The following is an 18,376-nucleotide window of genomic DNA, read 5'->3' as shown; positions in this document are numbered from 1 at the left end:
TTTTCAACAAGCGTCATTTGCAGTTCAGATTGATGATGTGCATCAATATTTAAGCCTCCATCCTACTCATTAGTGCATTATAGTCAATATTACAAATAATGTATAAATCATCCCATTTGTTTGCACTATACATAAATTACATTGTTTTTGCCATAATATTACTTGTTGTCGTGAATGTACTGCCACATGCTCCTCGTTATCACATTGCGATACATGTTCATCTTCAGCGTTTCCAACATCATCCTCTTCGCCCTGCAACGTTTAATTTTTACAATTAGCAATAATTAAGTTCTGAATAAAATTTTCAACAATTTTATATAAAAGAACACCCACATGGTTTCCCTCTCCAGTAGTTGCACCACTAGCATCTTCACATCCTATATCTGGCTCTAAACGCCCAAGCATCTCCAACAGTTCATCCATTGTGTCCAAAGCCTTATCACTCCCTGTCTTTGACATACTAGCTTGGTTTACTACCTTCATTGCCTTTTTAAGCAACATTTTTTGCCTATGTGATTTTGTTTCTCCATCTTTTCCACTCATTTTCCTGTCATCTCTTGAAAATACCACATCTTGCTTAGCTGAGTATGTGTAACGCTGTAGAATGTATTCCTTAGGTATCCTCTCTAGCTGAATGTGCATGAATGTTCGGATTAGATGCACACAAAATAGTCCTACATTTAAACAAGGGTGCAACATTTCACATTCAGCTTTAATTATTAGCGTATAAATAATACGACGTTATTTCTTAACTCTTGCTTACATGTGTGTTCCCACTGTTTGCATTCACATTTAAACTTTCCTGCCTCTACATCTGCATTCACTTTGAATTGGTGTTGCCCCCACACGATTCTTTTCGATCTTGATGTATGCTGCACCAACCAATCATTTGTGCCTCCATCTGGATCAAGTGTTATCCTATATGCAGTAGCGTATTTTATTGACTCCTCGAATCTATTCATCACAGCCCTGGTGTATGCCCTTGCAACCCTAATTTCGAACATATATAGAGTTGTGGTTTCTTTTTGACCCTGCATATAAAATAATTAGTTACGTCTTGCGAGCCTACTAAATAGTATAATGCATAAATAATATTACATACCATACATCCTAGTGTTTCCTTTCCTTCTTGCATCTTCCTGCTATGCAGTAGTTTCAACATTTGCTTAGCAAACTCATGAAGTGGGGTGTTTGAATCGACATGAGCGCTCTTCACGAGTTTGTTCATGCTCTCGCTACGTTGCGTAGACACCATAAGCCCACAATAGTCATGTTTGAAAAAAACAGGTATCCATTCCTTACGCATTGCATATAATTTTCTAAGTGTTCCATCTTCATGCAGGTTGAATTCATCAATCAACAATTTCCATGCAGCCTCAAACTCTATTTCAGTCAATGGATGATGTACTATAGACTGGAATTTTGTCTTAAAATCCGCTTCAGCATATCGTGCATACAACTCATTTAGAAATGGCATGTACCTATTTTGCACATGCCATAGACACAACCTGTGGACTGTGTTTGGGAAGACCCGACGTAATGCCACTGGCATTGCAGGGTCTTGATCTGTAAATATTCATTGTCTGATATTATTATATGCATATTTTTATGTAAACATTGTATGGTACATAACAAAACAAGACTCACATGCATTGTAAATATGCACAAGATATTGAATTTATATTGCATGTACTTCGAGTTTATAGTTATTATATCTACATAAATCATACCTGTCAACATGACTCTTGGTCCTTCAGTCCCCATGCATGTCTTGAATGCATTAAATACCCACTCGAATGTTTCAACAGTTTCATCTCCCAATAATGAGAACCCAAACACTATGCATTGTAGGTGTTGGTTTGCACCAACAAACATTCCTAGGGGTTTTTCATACAAATTAGTCTTATGAGTTGTATCAAAGGTAACTGCATCCCCAAAATCAACATACTCTCCTTGTTGACTAGCATGAGACCAAAAAATACTCAATATTTTTCCTTCGCTGTCTAACTGGAAATCAGAGAAAAATTGTGGATTATCCCTTTTGCATAATGAAAAAAAAAACAAAAGCTTAGACACATCATTGACATTCTTTTCTCGTTGCTTTGCCTGTTTCCTGTATATTTCAACAAAAAATTATAATTATTACTCATTAACTTGAAATGGATTTTAAAATTTATATAATAGATACATAAAGAAAATGATTCTTACAAATTAGCAATGTCCTTTGCTGTAATTGGTACATTTTCAGGACCACCATGCATCTCAGACACGAAGTCCATGATACAGTGTTGCGGGATTCTGCTTTGCTGCATTGAATTGAGAAACTCCATGTACTCAGGATCATGAGTCTTGTTGCATTGTAGGTGTTTCTTTACAGTATCCTTCTTAATGAATTCATGATTATGTTCTAAGTGGACCAGATCGATTCTTACGGCTACAATATTTTCTTTTGTGTCATCATAGATTTTTTTTAGTTTCAAACCAGCCTTGCATTGTGTTCTCCTCGATGATGTATTACGGATTCTAGGATTACTAGCTAACCTTTCTGTATTTCTACCCTCCATTGAACAATTTAACCACTTACAGTTCTTTCTCTCCCTATATTTTTTAAGTGGAAAACCAACCTCATATGCGTAACGACTGTAAAAATTGTATGCCTCATCGACATTTCCAAATGTCATACCGATCCTAGGCACCATGGTTGGATCAATACTTTCAGGCTGTGAATTAACATAATCATAAATACAATTAATTTTATATTAGTTACAGTCTTAATGTTATTTAAATTGTATAATAGACATAACCAAAGATAAATAACTTACATGACTTCGGAGGATATTAGGTGTATCTTGTTCATGATCACTAATGGTCCTCATAGGCACCATTTGATTTGCTGCTACCATTGTTTCAATTACTGTTGTATTGCCATCATTAACCCCTGGCGCTCGTAATTCTGCAGGTGGTGTTACTATATTTATCCGTGGACTCGCACCACAGTTTGGAGATATAATTCTTGATGTGGGCGCTGCTGGTAGACCACTGCATGTGTCCGCAAGCCGGCCATCATATTTGTCTAATTATTTTATGAACTGAAGTAATTATTCAATTGCAAATGTACCTGGTGCAGCTCTGTGCAATGACACAGAACTATCATCGCCTGCTTCTTCTTCTCTGTCGTCAGCCATTGTAAACAATGCAATACAATCAACCGCCACGTTCCTTTTTATATGCCCTGAGCTAACCAATCCCGTGTATAATGTTTACGCTATTTTGTTCGGTCAATTACGTTCTATAAAGTTTGTTCCTGCATGCCAGGAGATATTGTCGGACTGGTGATAACAACTCAAGAGAATTTATCGCGGTTTGTTGAAACAGATTTATATTTACTGAAGTATATGTATCCAATTACGCCATTGTATGTACATATTTATGTCTCGCGTTTCTGCTTACGTGCATGCTGAGCGATATTTTCGGGAGGCTTCAGTTATGGTTCGCGATTTTATCGCGTATCCCATTTTACGCTAAAATACACATGGGTTTACGATCTGTTGGCTTATGATTTACGCTGTGGTTCGACCAGACCATAAACCGCCGAACCAACCTGCGGTCTACCCGGTTCCGTCTAATTGGCTGGGGCTTCCCGATACTAATGGAAGCCATGGGCTTGGGCTTCCATTAGTTCGTTCCCTATATATATATATATATATATATATATATATATATATATATATATATATATATATATATATATATATATATATATATATATATATATATATATATATATATATATATATATATATATATATATATAATAATAATAAGATGCGTGTTATATTTCAAATACTCGTGGGAGAAAAGAAAAATAGGTCTTCCAATACTACTACCACACACTGGGCAAAAACATGCATATAATAACTGCTCTTAAAAATTCGTGAAAATGTCCTGTAGTTTTCACACAGTAGGCACGCACACGCCTTATATAACACTTACACCGTTTTAAATTAAAATTCGTTTTAGTTAATTAATAGATCAAACAATACCCAAAATATATGTTTTATATATATAACTAGTTTTATCTTTATCATTTGAATATAAACATAAAATGAACTAAAATGACTAATATTTTAGTAGTAGAAGTAGTAGTAGTAGTAGTAATAATAATAATAATAATAATAATAATAATAATAATAATAATAATAATAATAATAATAATAATAATAATAATAATAATAATAAGAACAACAACAACAACAACGATGATGATGAGAACGATGATAAAAACAATTATGGTGGTGAGAAAAATACTAAAAGACATAAGAGGATGCAGAGCAGAGCAGTGCTACAGAAGAAGTGATATGAGACATGAAGTGCACTCAATTTCTTTTCCAGACCTTGGTGCAGAAATCTGGCTGACCGGAATTGGTTTGTTAAACAGTAGTAGTACAAGTATATAGACAGAGTTGTACGGGTGTAATTTTAAATATAAGGGCTAGTTTGGTAACACAATTTTTCTAAGAGATTCTCGTTTCCCTTAAAAAATTGAACTAATTTTTCTTAGAAAAATGAAAATTTCTTAGGAAAATGTGGTTGCCAAAATAGCTCTAAGTATTAAATATAGGCTTAACTTAGTTTAATAAATTTGTCTCGTCTTTTTATCTTTATCTGTGTAATTAGTTTTATAATTATAGTATATTTAATAAATGTAATTATCAAATGTATATTTGATATGACAGAGATTAAACTTTAGTTAGAGGGATTATAAAACTAGTTACACGGACAAAGACTAAAAATCGAGACAGATTTCTTAAAAACCTAATTAAATATATATTTAATATTTATAATTGATATTCAAAACTTTTAATGACTAAACTTTAGTTAGAGAAACTAAACAGTATCTATGTCTACTCTGGAAGCGCGTTGTATGCAGTATGCTTTCCGGATGCTCCACTGTGATACGTGTGAATTGTGATGAAGGAACATGGACGGTGGGTGTGGGGACGCAGACGCAGGTTGTGCTTGTGATGGTGGAATAATCCCTAAGAACACGTGTCCATCAGTGATTGGACCACTCGGTCAGAGTACGTTTCAACACAACACAACACAACGAAGCTGCTGTTCAAGTGATTCCAATGGAAATGGATTCACATCATATATACCATTCCGGCAAAAAGGCAATGCGGAATGTGCCTGTGTACGTTTCTTCTTCCTTTCTGGGCTCTTCACTTTTAAAATGGGGGCCGCCCAGCCCAAGACACGATCTGTCTTATATTTCGTTTTAAATTAAAGCCAGATTGCTGCAGTTGCAATTTATGTAATTTATAGAGACAAAAAAATGTATTAAAAGTAGAAACCGATATGGATTAGAGCCAAACAAACCGCCAAAATAAAGTGAGCTCACCTAGACCCACCCGTTCCTCGTTCCTCCCTTCTTTCTGGCACAATCCAAAGTCCAAACTTTCACTCCGGAACGAATGTCATCCCAAACTGTTCGATGTTAGTTTGGTTCACAAAATGTAACGTAAATAAAAATATAATGATTCACATTTAAATATCAGCGGTAACAAATTTGAATAAACCAACATCATTTCTTAGCATGGTATCTCATTACGTTGGATTTAAACAAACATGATTTACCGTTATCAGTTACCCATCACATTATAAACATCACATTATAAACATGTGAACCAAACATCTTAGATATACCCAGCTTAGTAACGTAATAATAACTTCCCTCCAGTCCAAGAGGATATGATTTACCAATTCCAACATTTATGATTTATCCAGCAAGCCAGCCAGCCAATAACGATGATGAACTTCATTCCAGTGACAGTTTTTTTTCACCAACCTTGCAAATATTTTCCAAGTATCAACTGGGAACCGACAAGCAGCGGAAAAGCAGGGGAGGGGGGCAAAAAGGCTTTAATTTAAGATCACATGATGGACCGACAGCCATTACGAGACAAGTCTCAACAAAACAAGACCCAGGCCCCAGCACAGCTAATGACACACCTACGCCAATATGAACAGGGCAGATAAGTTGAACGCCGGTAACCATTACGGTGGAATTGTTGTAGCACACAGATAAGCTGCTATAATAATAAGGCGCACGAGAATCTCCATTCTTCGTCAGGATGGAGAAGACAAAATAATGTCCCGTATAAGACTCCTGCAGACCACAATACGCCACGTAACACATTTTCCTACCTCCCACGCTTAACCTGGTCCTGCACAGCAAAGACACAGAACAATTCACTCATATTGAACTCTTTTGATTGTTCAAAACTTACTTTACTCTAGGACACTGCTCCGCATGATAGAAAAGATATCAGCTTCTTTTTTATAATGAATAAGGTTTCTACCCAACTTCTAATTAAGTGCTATCGCTTTCGCCCCAACCGGACAATTAGCTAAATATAAAGAGAGTAAGAGACAAATATACCAATCATTCTTTTGGTAATACAAGCGGTAGTAACTCCTTCCTTTTATTGGGACCAGTGATGACACCTACTATATATGGTGTTCTGTCAATGCGTTGGAACAATTGTTTGTTTGATACAAAAAAAAGAAGACGGTATTGTAGAGAGAGGGAAGAATGGATTGAATCACCACACACCCATTGAGGGTGGGGAGCCTGTCATATATAGCCAATAGGCATGCATGGAAGGTACATGTAAGGAAGGCTATTCCCTGTACAAGGAAACAGACCTAGGCTATAGATAGAAGGTAATCCTAGTCTATACAAGGCAGCTAGCCAATCTAGGGGATTACAATCAATTGCTAATCAGGCTCTGATTGATCCTGATAGATACATATCCTAATACCCGCCCGCAGTCTGAGCGGGAGGATCACGGACGCAAAGACTGTGCCGAAATTCAGTGAAGAGCTGTACGGGCAGTCCCTTGGTCATGATGTCGGCGAACTGGTGTGTAGACGGAACATGAAGAACACGGAACTGCCCCAAAGCTACCTTCTCACGGACGAAGTGGATGTCGATTTCGATGTGCTTCGTGCGGCGGTGATGGACTGGGTTGGCTGCCATGTACACAGCGCTCACATTGTCACAGTAGACCACGGTCGCACGCGGGATGAAGATGTGCAGCTCATGTAGAAGCTGACGCAGCCAGCAGCACTCAGCAACAGCATGGGCCACAGCACGGTACTCTGCTTCGGCGCTGGAGCGAGAGACAGTCGTCTGACGTTTGGACGACCATGACACCAGATTGTCGCCGAGGTAGACGCAGAAGCCGGAGGTGGAACGACGCGTGTCGGGGCAGCCGGCCCAGTCGACATCGGAGTAGGCTGTGAGCTGATCAACGGCGCCAGGTCCCAAGTGCAGACCTGCGGACAGGGAGCCCTTGACATAGCGCAGGATGCGCTTGATTAGCGCAAGATGCGGCTCGCGAGGGTCGTGCATGAAGAGGCAGACTTGCTGGACAGCATAGGCCAGGTCCGGCCTGGTCAGAGTGAGGTACTGGAGAGCACCAGCGAGGCTCCGGTACTCCGAGGGGTTGGCGACTGGAGCGCCCTCGGAGGCAGACAACTTGGTCCGGGCATCCATCGGAGTAGCTGTCGGGTGGCATTCAGACATGCCAGCGCGCTGGAGAAGATCAACGACGTACTGCCGCTGGGAGAGGAACAGCCCACTGCTGTCCCGTGTCACCGAGATGCCGAGGAAGTGGTGAAGATCCCCGAGGTCCGTCATGGCAAATTCCGACGATAGGCGGGAGGTGACGTGTTGGAGAAGAGCCAGCGATGATGCAGTGATGATGATGTCGTCGACGTAGAGGAGGAGGTAGGCCATGGCGTCTCCATTCTTGTAGATGAACAAGGAGGCATCCGTTTTGGAGGTGGTGAAGCCAATACTGCGAATGAAGCTGGAGAAGCGCTGATTCCAAGCGCGTGGTGCCTGCTTAAGCCCATACAGGGACTTCTGCAACAGACAAACAGAGTTAGGTGTGGCGGGGTCGACGAATCCTTTCGGCTACTCGCAGTAGACAGTCTCCTCGAGGTTGCCGTGGAGGAAGGCATTCTTCACGTCGAGCTGCCGGATGGGCCAGTCTCGGGACGCAGCAATGCTGAGGACGGTGCGGATCGTGGCCGGCTTGACGACCGGGCTGAATGTTTCGTCGTAGTCGACGCCTTCCTCCTGGGAGAAGCCACGAACGACCCAGCGTGCCTTGTGCCGGGCGAGGGAGCCGTCGGAGTGGAGCTTGTGTTTGAACAGCCACTTGCCAGTGACAATGTTCGCACCAGGCGGCCAGGGTACGAGGCGCCAGGTGCCGTTGTCGATCAATGCCTTGTACTCGTCCGCCATCGCAGCACGCCAATTTGGATCGGCCAGGGCACTGCGATAGTTCGCCGGGATTGGCGAGGCAACGGAGGCGGAGAAGCCGAAGCGCTGGACAGTGCGAAGGGAGCCGGTCTGTGAGCGTGTCACAGGCCGGTTCGCTGCAGTAGAGAGGAGCCGAGCTGCTGGAGCCGCTGGTGGCGAAGTTGGTGCAGCTGCTGTTGGCGCTGAAGGTGCAGCAGCCACAGGGGCCACCTCTGCGGTGACCGGTGCTGCTGGAGGCTGGGCGCGGCGGGTGTAGGTGTTGCCGAAGCGCTGACCATCAGTCGGGGGAGCCGCCGGCTGCCCCACTTGGGGCCCATGAGCGCCCAGTTGTGGCCCGCCCGTAGGGTGAACCCGGGGGCCGAGCTGAAGTATGGTCGGGTCCAGGAACACCTGGAGATCATCCTCGCTGCTGGCAGCGAGCAACGGATGGGTGTTTGCAGGAGCCGTCGAGGAGGTGAGGTCCTGCATCAGAAAATCAAGTGACGACGGCATGGAGGCCGCCGATGGTGCAGCCGAGAATGGGAACACAGACTCATCAAAAATAACATGGCGCGAGATAATGATGCGGCGAGTGAACATGTCAAGGCAGCGATAGCCCTTGTGAGAGGATGGGTATCCGAGGAAGACACAAGGAGTGGATCGAGGGGCGAGTTTGTGAGGGGAGGTGGCAGTGAGGTTCGGATAGCAGAGGCATCCAAAGATGCGAAGGGAAGTGTAATCAGGGAGTATGTCGTGAAGAATTTGGTAAGGTATTTGGTTTTGTATGGAGGAGGAGGGGCGCCTATTGAGGAGGTATGTTGCTGTTGTGAGGGCTTCAGCCCAGTATGGAGGTGGCATGGACGCATGGAGTAGCATGGTGCGGATGGTGTTGTTGGTAGTGCGGAGCATGCGTTCGGCCTTGCCGTTTTGTGGTGAGGTATAGGGGCAGGAAAGGCGGAGAGTGATGCCGTGGCTAGCAAGGAAGGAAGTGGTGGCGCGGTTGACAAACTCGGTCCCATTATCGGCTTGGAAGGATTTAGGTGTGGTACTAAACTGGGTCTGAGCGTATGCAATGAATTCAATCATGTGGCGGTGCACCTCAGATTTGTGACGAAGTGGGAAGGACCAGCAGTAATGGGAATAATCATCGAGTATAATAAGGTAATACTTGAACCCAGAATTGCTTAGCACGGGAGATGTCCATACATCGCAGTGAAGTAAATCAAGCGGAGCATGAGTAACAGATGTCGAGTGACTAAATGGAAGGCGCACATGCTTGCCAAGTTGACAGGCATGGCAGAGGCATGGCGAGCTTTTATTGAAGGAAATGACCGACATGCTTCGAAGTTTGGCGAGGCTGGAGGGACCGGGGTGGCCGAGGCGATGATGCCACAGAGACGACGTGGTGGCGAGGCTGCAGGAGGGAGTTGTGGTGGAGGGGTAGGTGTAGAGGTCGCCACCACTATTGCAGCGAAGAGTCACGTGCCCCGTCTGTTTGTCCTTGACAGAAAAACCATAAGCGTCAAATTCAATTGAACAAGAGTTGTCACGAGTGAATTGACGAACAGATAAAAGATTGCGCACAAGTGCAGGGGCAACTAGAACATTGTTAAGACGATAGGTAGAAGTGGGGGAGGATAGTGTAGATGTGCCACGACAGGTGATGGGTATGGTGGTGCCATTTCCAACGGTGATGCCGAATGAAGGAGGGGGGAGATGGGACAGGAGTATACCAGCCGAAGAGGACATGTGAGCTGTGGCGCCAGTGTCGAGGACCCAAGGGGAGGACCCCTGGAGGGACATCTGATTCAGTGCGGCGATGAGGCCAGCCTGATCCCAACCGCCCTGCGCTGCCATAGGTGGAGCAGGGTTGTCGGGGGACTGAACAGGGGCGAGCGCAGTGTGCGCCTGAGCCTGAGTGAAGGGGCCGAGGATGCCAGGACTGCGCCAGGCAGGGGTTGGCGCCGGCGGGCGCCAGGGCTGCTGATGAACCCCGGCGGTCCAAGGGGGGTAGCAGTACCAGGGGGCGGCTGGGAACCTGGGACCGCCGCCGGAGTGAGGGCCGCCCTTGCCCTTCTTCCAGCGGCCGCCGCCACCACCTGGGTTGCCGCCGCTGCTGGAGCTACTGCTGTGACCGCCCTGTCTACTGGCAGTGGAGCCGCCGCCGTTGGTGGTGGGGGTGGTGCGGCAGTTGGTACCGCACGATGCGTGGAGTGTCGTCTGGGCCGCAACCGTGCCTTCATTGGCGAGGCGGAGTTCCTTCAGCACGAGCTTCTCGCGAGTGGTGGCGAAGTCCGGCAGCGGGTGTGAGTCGGCAATGTTGTCGGCGGTGCTGGCGAAACGTGGGTTGATGCCGCGGAGGAGGTTGAGGACGAGCTCCGCGTCGGTGATGGTGCGGCCGACATCACGGAGCGCGTCGGCGGTGGCCTTCATACGCTGGGCATAGTCATTGATGGAGGAGTCGCCCTGAGTCATCGAGTGAAACTCGTGGCTTAGGAAGATGGCGTGTGGAGCCTTGTTGGCCTCGAAGAGGCGCTTGATGGCGACCCAGAGCTCGCGCGCAGTCTGGTTTGGAGCCGCGGCGAGGCCGATGACGTCGGGCCCAGCCGAGCCGAGAAGCCAGCTGCGGACGCAGGCATCGGCGATGCCCCAAGAAGGATCTGTGGGACGGGCTTCCTGCAGTCCGTCGATATGCGAGAGGAGAGCGAATTTTCCACAGAGAGAGGTGAAGAATGGTTCCCACTGGTTGAAGTTGGGTTTTGCCAGTTCAAGAGTCACCGGGATGTGGTTCTTGACATTGAGCGTCGCATAGGGGGCGACAATCACAGCAGGGGCAGGAGTGGTGGCGTCGGTCATGGTGACCAGGGGGAGGAGATGCGGCGCAGCAGGGAGGAGTTGGCGCTGCGCACAGCAGGGAGATGGGCGCAGGATCTAGAGAGCTGATACCATGTAGAGAGAGGGAAGAATGGACTGAATCACCACACACCCATTGAGGGTGGGGAGCCTGTCATATATAGCCAATAGGCATGCATGGAAGGTACATGTAAGGAAGGCTATTCCCTGTACAAGGAAACAGACCTAGGCTATAGATAGAAGGTAATCCTAGTCTATACAAGGCAGCTAGCCAATCTAGGGGATTACAATCAATTGCTAATCAGGCTCTGATTGATCCTGATAGATACATATCCTAATAGGTATGATAGTCCTTTTTCCTCTACAGATATGGATCACATTCATTTACGAGTTATTATTCCTTCAAAGATAACTAGAGAAGACATGCCCTGTTCTGTTCAAACCATGAGCTTGACAAACTTAACTAAAAAGAAACAAACAAATGTTGTAAACCAATCAGATTAGTATCAAACCTCTAGGTGCACCCTCATGTTGACCCATCTGTGGCCCAAGCATCTGCATCACAGCTCTCAAAGCCTCCGCAGCCTGCTCGGGTCCAGCCAAATTTATATGGACGTCATCATCCCTGTGTATGCCTGGTTCACCATGTTCCCCTTCAAGTCCATTAGAAGCTTGGCGTGCCTGCGTTCCTTCATTTCCTGAGCCCGAGAAGGCAAAGGGAGGAGGAACAGCAGCACCAGTTGAGAAAGAAGCAGATGGAGTATGGTTATTTGAATTCCCTGTTTGACTTGATCCTTGACCGCTAGCATTGACATTTGCTTGGCCAAAAATATCATTCAAATTTATACTTATCGAATGTCCTGGTGGTGGTGCACCAACATCGGACGACCAGCCAGCGAAGAATTCTTGAACTGGAGAACTACCTGGTGGAAACAGATTGAAAGGAACACCACCACTTGTAAATATTGGATGTGGTCCTTGAGCTTGGCCTGCATGTGTGTTCTATAAACAAGATGATGGGTTACTGTCAATTTAGACCAAAGAACAAAACAAAAGCATACAATGTAATAAAAACATCTTCAGTAGACATCCCAACTAGGAGCCTTTTTACAAGCGAAGTATTTCGCTTTACCGAAGAAAAAAATATTACTCATTTGTAGGACACATCTCTAAACTCCATTTCAGATGTATAGGCAAATTTCTAGTGACATCCGTACCTGCTCTTCTGGTGGGACTCGTTGTTCAGCCAGTTTCTTTTTTGTGACCTAAGTTTATTGGGCAGAGAGCAAAGCGAAGAACAAAAGGTACATTAGCTCTCCATACTCATGTTCCAAATGAAAATAAAGTAGAAAAAAGAAAAAATTACCTCAATATTCTGCCTGACATTTTCATTACTGGGATCAAGCTCGGCGGCTGCAAGAAGAGCAAAGTAGATTAACTACACATGATTGGATAAATGGATAGCATAACAGTATAGTGCAGAAGCATGCAGGACAAACAAGTGGAGCAGTTAGTTCTATCAGGCAGAAGAAGAAACCATTATAACTGAAATATCAGGAATAATTGGAATAAATTTGATGATCCAGATTTTAGTAGTTTACACAGTGCTTAAAGCATGGCATGAATTTGGCTGTGGAACTTGATAAGGGCTCAACAGGGAACTGAACTAATTTTTTTCCCGAATCTATACAAGCACATATGTCCAGATGTTAAGAAGTTGATTTGGGGTTGGATGCCACTGTATGCTGAAAGTTACTCAAGAAAAAAAGTTTAACTTCTAGATCCACAGTTCAGATAAGAGACACAACACAGGCAACTGCACCTACTAGATATGGAAAAGGTTAAAAACGGCAGCATGCCAACAGATACCTTTCAAGTATCCCTTGTACAGAGCATCGTGATAATTCCCCATAGCAAAATAAGCAGATCCGAGTCGGCTATATGCTTTGCTGTAGTGAGGGTCAATTTCAATTGACTTCAGGCAGTCCTCAATAGCTTTGTTGTTCATATTAAGAAGGGTATATGCAGCAGCCCTGGAAGTGGCATGTGCATGTTACATCAAAGTGGAAGAAAGTAAATGACATCATGAATTAACAAAAGCTAAACAGTCCTTTGGTTGACAGAAATGAGATGTTCTCAATGGGCTTCTGACCAACTCATTATTTCTTTTATTTTTTTCAAAAATGTAGGAGAGGCGTGCGTCATTATATTAAGCAGCGAATAGGGACAAGAGCCGAAACAACCCCACAAACACCACACACACACACACACACACACATCAATATTCAAAAGATTGCATTCATAGATTAGGCAAGGATCTCCATTGATTGGGTGCTCTTTCTATGTGTCATATGTGATGATCCAACCTGTCATATGCCCATATGTGCTGATCATGCATGCTATATGTGCCTTGGTGTTTATGGTAGTTGATCATAGATTAGGCAAGGAACTCCATTGATTGGGTGCTCTCTATAAACCTTAGACGATCGTCGCCTATATATTGTACATCCCTTGTGCCTCTATGATCATACTAATATTTGGCAGCTCATATTTTATCGCAGGCAGTTAAGGATTAAACTGCCATTAGCCCATAAATCTCAAGATCCCATCCTACATTACACATGAAACTGAGGGGGGGGGGGGGGGGGGTCAAATGTATCTTTTATGTTCTATCAATTTAACATGTTGTCATGAGGAGGAAAACTATTATGGTAATTTGTGACCTGCGAGTTCACAGCCATCAGAAGTTTCTCCAATTGACCCATACCTGTTGCAATAGTAAATGGCATTTTGTTGGTTCAATGCAATGGCACAGGTGTACAGCTCTACCGCTTTAAGGTGTTGGTTTGATCTCATGAATTCATTCCCTGATAAATAAATGATAAGCAGTCAGCCAACAAGAACAACCACATTGACATTCATCTATGCATAAAGAAGGCTTGAACTATAACATTATTGACATTAACCTTTACACATTAAAAATAGCAAAGATTGCCAAGTTAGAATTTGCACATCTGTGCACAAGCTAATGAATCACAAAGGGAATGCAAATCGTTACTCAAATACAATACATGAAATGACTAGACCACATACCTCTTGATTTAAAGGACTCTGCAATGTCTACTAAGCTTGCCCTTTTCTTTCCCAACTTCTGCATCGCCTAAACAGGAAAAAAAGATCCACAATTATTAATTGTGCAAATATGTCAAGAACAACCAGCCCAAGAAAATAGAGAAATAGATGCAGACCATCTAATAGTTCCCTAAGAGAAAAAACAGAAAAAGGGAGAGAGATCATTTTACCAGTAATGCATCATCAAAGTATTGTGTTGCTTTTGAAAGTAGACCAGGATCTTCAGCTCCAGCAGGTGATGTCTTAAAGAAATTGATTTCATCAAGTGCAGCATAAAATTTTGCAAATAGTTCATCTCCTGAATGATCTGACCAAATATTAAAAAAAGGTTCACGAGAACATAGTTGATTTTAATCACCTCAAAAGTGAAATCAATGTAAACAAGAGGCAACTATATCTCAATACAATTTATGTCAGTCATACCTAGTTCAAATGTATCCTCCACCTGGCTGTCGCTCTGATCAGAAGAAGCAGAAAGATGATATGAGATGATAGTATATCTAAAGAATGATATTAGGGAAAAGTAACAAAACTGTATGGATAAGCAATTCAGCATATGTTATATTAGATCTCTGAGTAACACGTACATCAAACTAATTGTGCAACGACATTGCCAATAAATGTGAAATATGAATAGGCATGTATTTCTTTGGAGCCACAGGAAAAAGGATGCGTGCGTGCGTGCGTGCGTGCGTGCGTGCGTGTGTGTGTGAGAGAGAGCATACATTTGATGTTGTGCATTTGTTTGAGTCTTCTTCGACATTTGATGTACCCGCAGTTTGAGATGGCTTGTTTGAAACAGATTGTGACAGCAAAGCAGCTCTTGCCTGGTCTCTTTCATTTGCTTCGAGAGAAGCAAATAGCTCAAACAACAGTCCTGGTTGTATTGCGTCACCAGTGGCTGTTGAGTTAACACTAAAAATGGACTCCAGACAATCCTTAGCAACTTCCAGAGCTTCAGGATCAACACCAGGAGCTAATTCGACTGCATCAAAGACATGGATGTTTAATGTCAGAAAATTGAACGGCAAGAAAAATCAAATGAGCAAAACCCATAGCAAATCATGTGATCCAGTTGTTCTAATTCCGTCATGAAAACCGATCAGACTTATTTAGATATTGGTTCTCAGTCAGCTTCTCGCAAGTCACAGTATGACAGCCGCGAAAATGTGGTGCTTTCCGCAGTAATTAATTATAACATTTCATTGGGTTTTTGATTCACCTGCAGGGATGAAGCATCTAATGTGACCACGACAGCATCTTACCTCCTTGCAAAGACACGCTCCTTCCAAAAAGGTCCCCGACACACACTTGAAGCACTTATAAGTTGTAACCCTAATCTAGATTCTAGAAGGTGGGTTTTGCCCGTGACAGGCGTAGAGCCATGGTTTCAGTACACATTCCTAAATAGGATGCACACCACATCGAGTTCCTAAAAAGTTGCGAGCGATGCTCTAATTTCATGGGTTTGGGTTTGGGGTTGGGGTTGGTAGCACACGGGATTGGATCCCCTCCAAGGCCCCCCACGGCCACGGCAGAAGCGGAGACCATGTGTGGGTGGGTTGAATGGATCATCTAGAAGCGGGGAACGGGAGCGACTAGCCACGAGAAGCGGGGGAGGGATCGGATCGGGGGTTCGTGGGTGTGTAGTAGAAAAAGATGGAAGAGAGCGAGTACCGACCGGAGTTAAGGAAGTCGAGGAAGGAGAGGACGATGCGGCGGGAGACGGGCGAGTTTGAGCGGGTCATGTTGCCCATAGATTGCGTGGGTCGGCCGCTCCAGCGCCGGCACCGGAGGAGGCGGAGAGGTGGACGGCGGGGCGGGTGTGTTTTTTTTTCCTCTTACGAGTTTCCAGTTGAAGTTGGTGGCATACTCCACCGCCTGATTTTATTTACGAGGTGTTTAGTTTATAATGACTAATCATATATTTTATTTTATTTCTTAAATTGGTAAATAAGAAAACTAAATAGATTTTTAGTTTTTATATTTAGTAATTTAGCGATTAAAATGAGATAAAATATATAGACTAAAAATATTTCATAGAAACTAAACACCCCTTGGTTTTAAGGTTTTTATAATACTAACTATGTTCTCAAACATTTATTATCCGGTATTTTATTTTTAAACTAAAACGCGACAAATAAATAAAATAGAGGGAGTACTATATTGCTATGTGTCGGTACCCTGAAACAGGGGTACCCTTACTACAGTATGAAGACACGATACCCACGCGACTATCTCTAGTAGCGTGGTAAATAGCAACCGACCCCACCATGTAGACGGCTCCGGGGCCGCCACGTGGCCAGAGAAGACAATATTACTCAAGGCATCAACGGTGGGTCCAGGCCCCCATGGGAAAGTGTCGGACCCCTGGGTAAGGTCCAGGACCTCCACGGGCGCGAGCCGGACCCCTAGGACGGTTTTCGGACCCCTCTGTGTAGGGTCCGGGCCGCTCATAGCAGGGTCCCGGGATTCTGAGACAAAGAATACTCAGGCCTTAATCAAGGCCAGGCGGGGGTCCGGAGCCGACACGTGTCTGGACCATACCGTGTACGCCTCTGGTCCCCGCTCAGGCGGAGACTCGATGCTGCCACGTGGCCTACTGCCCGTGACGTAAGACGGCGGGCGGAGCCTGACGTAAGGCCTCTAGGCCGCGCGGCCTCTGCATTTATTGCGGATAAGGCGTGTCACCTGTCCATTCCACTGGCAGGTGACGTGCCGCCTCGGCATTTAATGAGCCCTGTTCATCCCACTGGCAGGCGATGTGCTGCCTCAGCATTTAATGAGCCCTGTCCACTCCGCTGACGGGCGGCGACCAGGCCATCCTGCAGGCGACATGCATGTCCATTCCGTTGGCAGGCAATACGCCCATGCTGCCGCACTCATCATGACTCGCGCGTTACCGAGGAAGCAGCCGCGGCATATCAATACTGTATGCACTACGGACATTATGGCGCTCGGAGATCGCCCAGGCATTACAGACGTTAGTTATTTCCTTCCATTTTGCCCCTGGGCCTACATGTCGGGGCTCAGTATCCTTGTACGTGCCCCCTCGAGCTATAAAAGGGAGGGCACACGACGGTACAAGGCAGACTCAACTTAGACTCTCGGACTCACAAGTTCATACAAGCTCTCAAGCTTACATACTCAATACTACACAAAGTGGAGTAGGGTATTACGCTTTGGTGGCCTGAACCACTCTAAACCCTTGTGTGTTCTTGTGTTCATCCATCGTATAGCAGACAGGCAAAACGCTTAGGCCCCCTCCTTATCTTAGGATTTAGGGCGGGTGCGTTCCGCCACCCGGCCGGAGAATTTCCTCTCCGACATTTGGCGCGCCAGGTAGGGGGCGGCTAGGCTTTAGGTTTTTGCTTGTTTTTCTGCTCGACGCCATGGTCCACATCGTCGAGCACTATGATTTTATGTCCGAGGACTTCCCGGTGGAGGAAGAGGCTTCATCTTCCATACCGCGGGCCACCAACCGCCCTACGCCTGGTGCTGCTGTTGTGCACTTTGTGCGGCAGCACATTCCTGCGCAAGCGTCCAAGGCGTCTAGGGCTGCGCCTGGGGCGCTGTCTGTAGCCAGGGAATTGCTGCACCACCCTCCTAGCTCCACGGCCTCGCCGGGGGCCATGAAGCAGTGGTGTGACGATGTCGACCGTCTGCTCGGCATGGCGCACTCTGGCTCAACCAGGCCCAGGCCTCGGTCATCCCGGTGTCAACATGAAGCGTCGGCTGTTGGGGCGAAGGCGAAGACGCCACCCTTCGCTCGATGTATTCGCCAGCCTCGCTGCACCAACGAAGACAACACGACTAGTAGACTTACCCTTCGTCCCACACGTCGCCGGACGAAGGCCTGTTATGAGGTCGTCCCATCCCGCGGCCTCGTCCAACATGGAGGCCCACGTGTGATCCGGCCCATTGTAACAGGCCCTACGTGGCCGCTGTGCATTACGGGCCTAATTTGTAAAGGTCTCCCTGTAATTATAGTCTGTAACCCTGCTTTATGGGAATATTCCTGGGATAACCTAGGCGCCTGAGGGCACATGCATCCTTAACTCAGGATGCTAGGCACTC

The 18,376-nt window shown here is 45.3% G+C and overlaps 1 protein-coding gene across 5 annotated transcripts; it reads right to left on the bottom strand.

Annotated features, from left to right (window-relative positions):
• Positions 1–5,675: 5,675 nt before the first annotated feature.
• Positions 5,676–16,217, bottom strand: LOC100281442 (uncharacterized). Of its 5 annotated transcripts, XM_008669703.4 has the most exons (12): positions 15,981–16,182; positions 15,025–15,284; positions 14,723–14,756; positions 14,470–14,606; positions 14,261–14,327; positions 13,935–14,034; positions 13,037–13,200; positions 12,534–12,580; positions 12,385–12,432; positions 12,091–12,169; positions 11,680–11,865; positions 5,684–6,227 (listed from the first exon to the last, which is right to left on the bottom strand). In XM_008669703.4, exons 1-12 carry the CDS (start codon positions 16,054–16,056, stop codon positions 6,217–6,219), a joined length of 1,209 nt encoding a protein of 402 aa, XP_008667925.1. In that variant the 5' UTR covers positions 16,057–16,182; the 3' UTR covers positions 5,684–6,216. The 5 variants fall into 5 exon arrangements, with proteins under 5 accessions (NP_001354945.1, XP_008667925.1, XP_008667923.1 ...); NM_001368016.1 differs by having other exon boundaries at positions 5,676–6,227; positions 11,680–12,169; positions 14,470–14,597; positions 15,981–16,147; XM_008669701.3 differs by having other exon boundaries at positions 11,680–12,169; positions 15,127–15,284; positions 15,981–16,217.
• Positions 16,218–18,376: the final 2,159 nt, after the last annotated feature.

Source organism: Zea mays, chromosome 2 (assembly GCF_902167145.1).
Source record: "Zea mays cultivar B73 chromosome 2, Zm-B73-REFERENCE-NAM-5.0, whole genome shotgun sequence".
Lineage (NCBI taxonomy): Eukaryota > Viridiplantae > Streptophyta > Magnoliopsida > Poales > Poaceae > Zea > Zea mays.
This window is presented reverse-complemented; position numbering and strand designations above follow the sequence as displayed.